General features: G+C 35.7%; 1 protein-coding gene across 3 annotated transcripts in view; it reads right to left on the minus strand.

Annotated features, from left to right (window-relative positions):
- The window catches only part of LOC106881248 (uncharacterized), a 276,422-nt gene that overhangs the window by 50,091 nt on the left and 225,147 nt on the right, over positions 1-1,184 (minus strand). For all 3 annotated transcript variants that reach the window (XR_008264114.1, XM_052967796.1, XM_052967797.1), the window contains exon 46: positions 118-400. Coding sequence is in view for 2 of the 3 variants with exons in the window: in XM_052967796.1 (XP_052823756.1) it covers positions 118-400 (283 nt within the window). In the remaining variant the exon portion in view is untranslated. The remainder of the gene's footprint in view (positions 1-117; positions 401-1,184) is intronic.

Below are 1,184 nucleotides of genomic sequence, written 5' to 3' on the forward strand. Positions count from 1 at the left end.
ATATATATATATATATATATATATATATATATATATAGATATATAAATGTGTGTGTGTCTGTCTGTCTCTCTCTCTCTATTAATCCAGTGCATGATAGCATGATAAATAATACTTACACTACTCCATTAATACCAACTTGAATATTAGCCACATTCGAAGTTGAAGTACTTCTCTTCTTGCGAAGTATATTTTGAGAATCCATACTACATGCTTTGCCATTAATTGCTACAGCTAACTTACAATCTCCTGTAGGACAAGAGGCATCTGAACGGTTCACAAGAACTTCTTTCAAGCTTTCTTTTATCAGTTTACAGATGCTTGAAAACTGGCTGTCATCATATGGCTGTTTGAATTCAATGGAAAATTCCAGGGTAATATTTTTCAAACTTTTACTAGTAGCTATAAAATGAAAAGAGAAATAGAAAATTGTTAGAAACAGTTAAGATTGTTATCATTATTCATTTTATCTGATGCATGGATGAAAATAAGCATATTTTATAACACACTGGAGCTGTTGCCGTATTGTGATAATCATTAACACTTCAGCATTTAAACTAGTTATATATGGCCCAAATATTCCACCTGCTTTATGTTCAAACCAACTGCATCTGAACTTTCACACCTACCCTGCAATGTTCTTCGAAAAAATAAGCAAATGCATCATCAAAATCTCAAAGTTATGAGTTTATGCTTGATTAGTTGAAAAAAATGTGAATAAATAAGCATTACATTTAACAGAATAACCAGAATGCTAAAGTGGCTTTTTCTCTTTCCTTCTATGGACAGAATAAAATGGAACTAACTGACCAAGATCCATATCTTTGATTCTCAATGGAGATAGAACACCATTTAATCTGTCCATGTAGATAAACTGCTAATAATATATGTGGTGTTATGGGCTGTGATGAGCTGTGTGTTGTGGTGGAGAGAGGTGAGGCAAACAGAGGTGAAGCCAGACCGGAAGGGCCAGATCGGAAGTCGGCGACATGTGGTCGAAGGCTAGCATTTGGGGTGAGTCAGAAAACAGAGAGGTTACGAGAAAGACGTGTTCTGATCAGGAGCGAACGTGTACTCCGCTGCGGTCGACAAGGTAAGGTCCAACGTTTCATTCTGTCCTTTTGCTTCTTGTTGTCTTTTTTCCTCTATCACACCACAAGCTATTTCGGCCCATAAGAAAAAAAAA

This window comes from Octopus bimaculoides, chromosome 5 (assembly GCF_001194135.2).
Source record: "Octopus bimaculoides isolate UCB-OBI-ISO-001 chromosome 5, ASM119413v2, whole genome shotgun sequence".
In the NCBI taxonomy this organism is placed as follows: domain Eukaryota; kingdom Metazoa; phylum Mollusca; class Cephalopoda; order Octopoda; family Octopodidae; genus Octopus; species Octopus bimaculoides.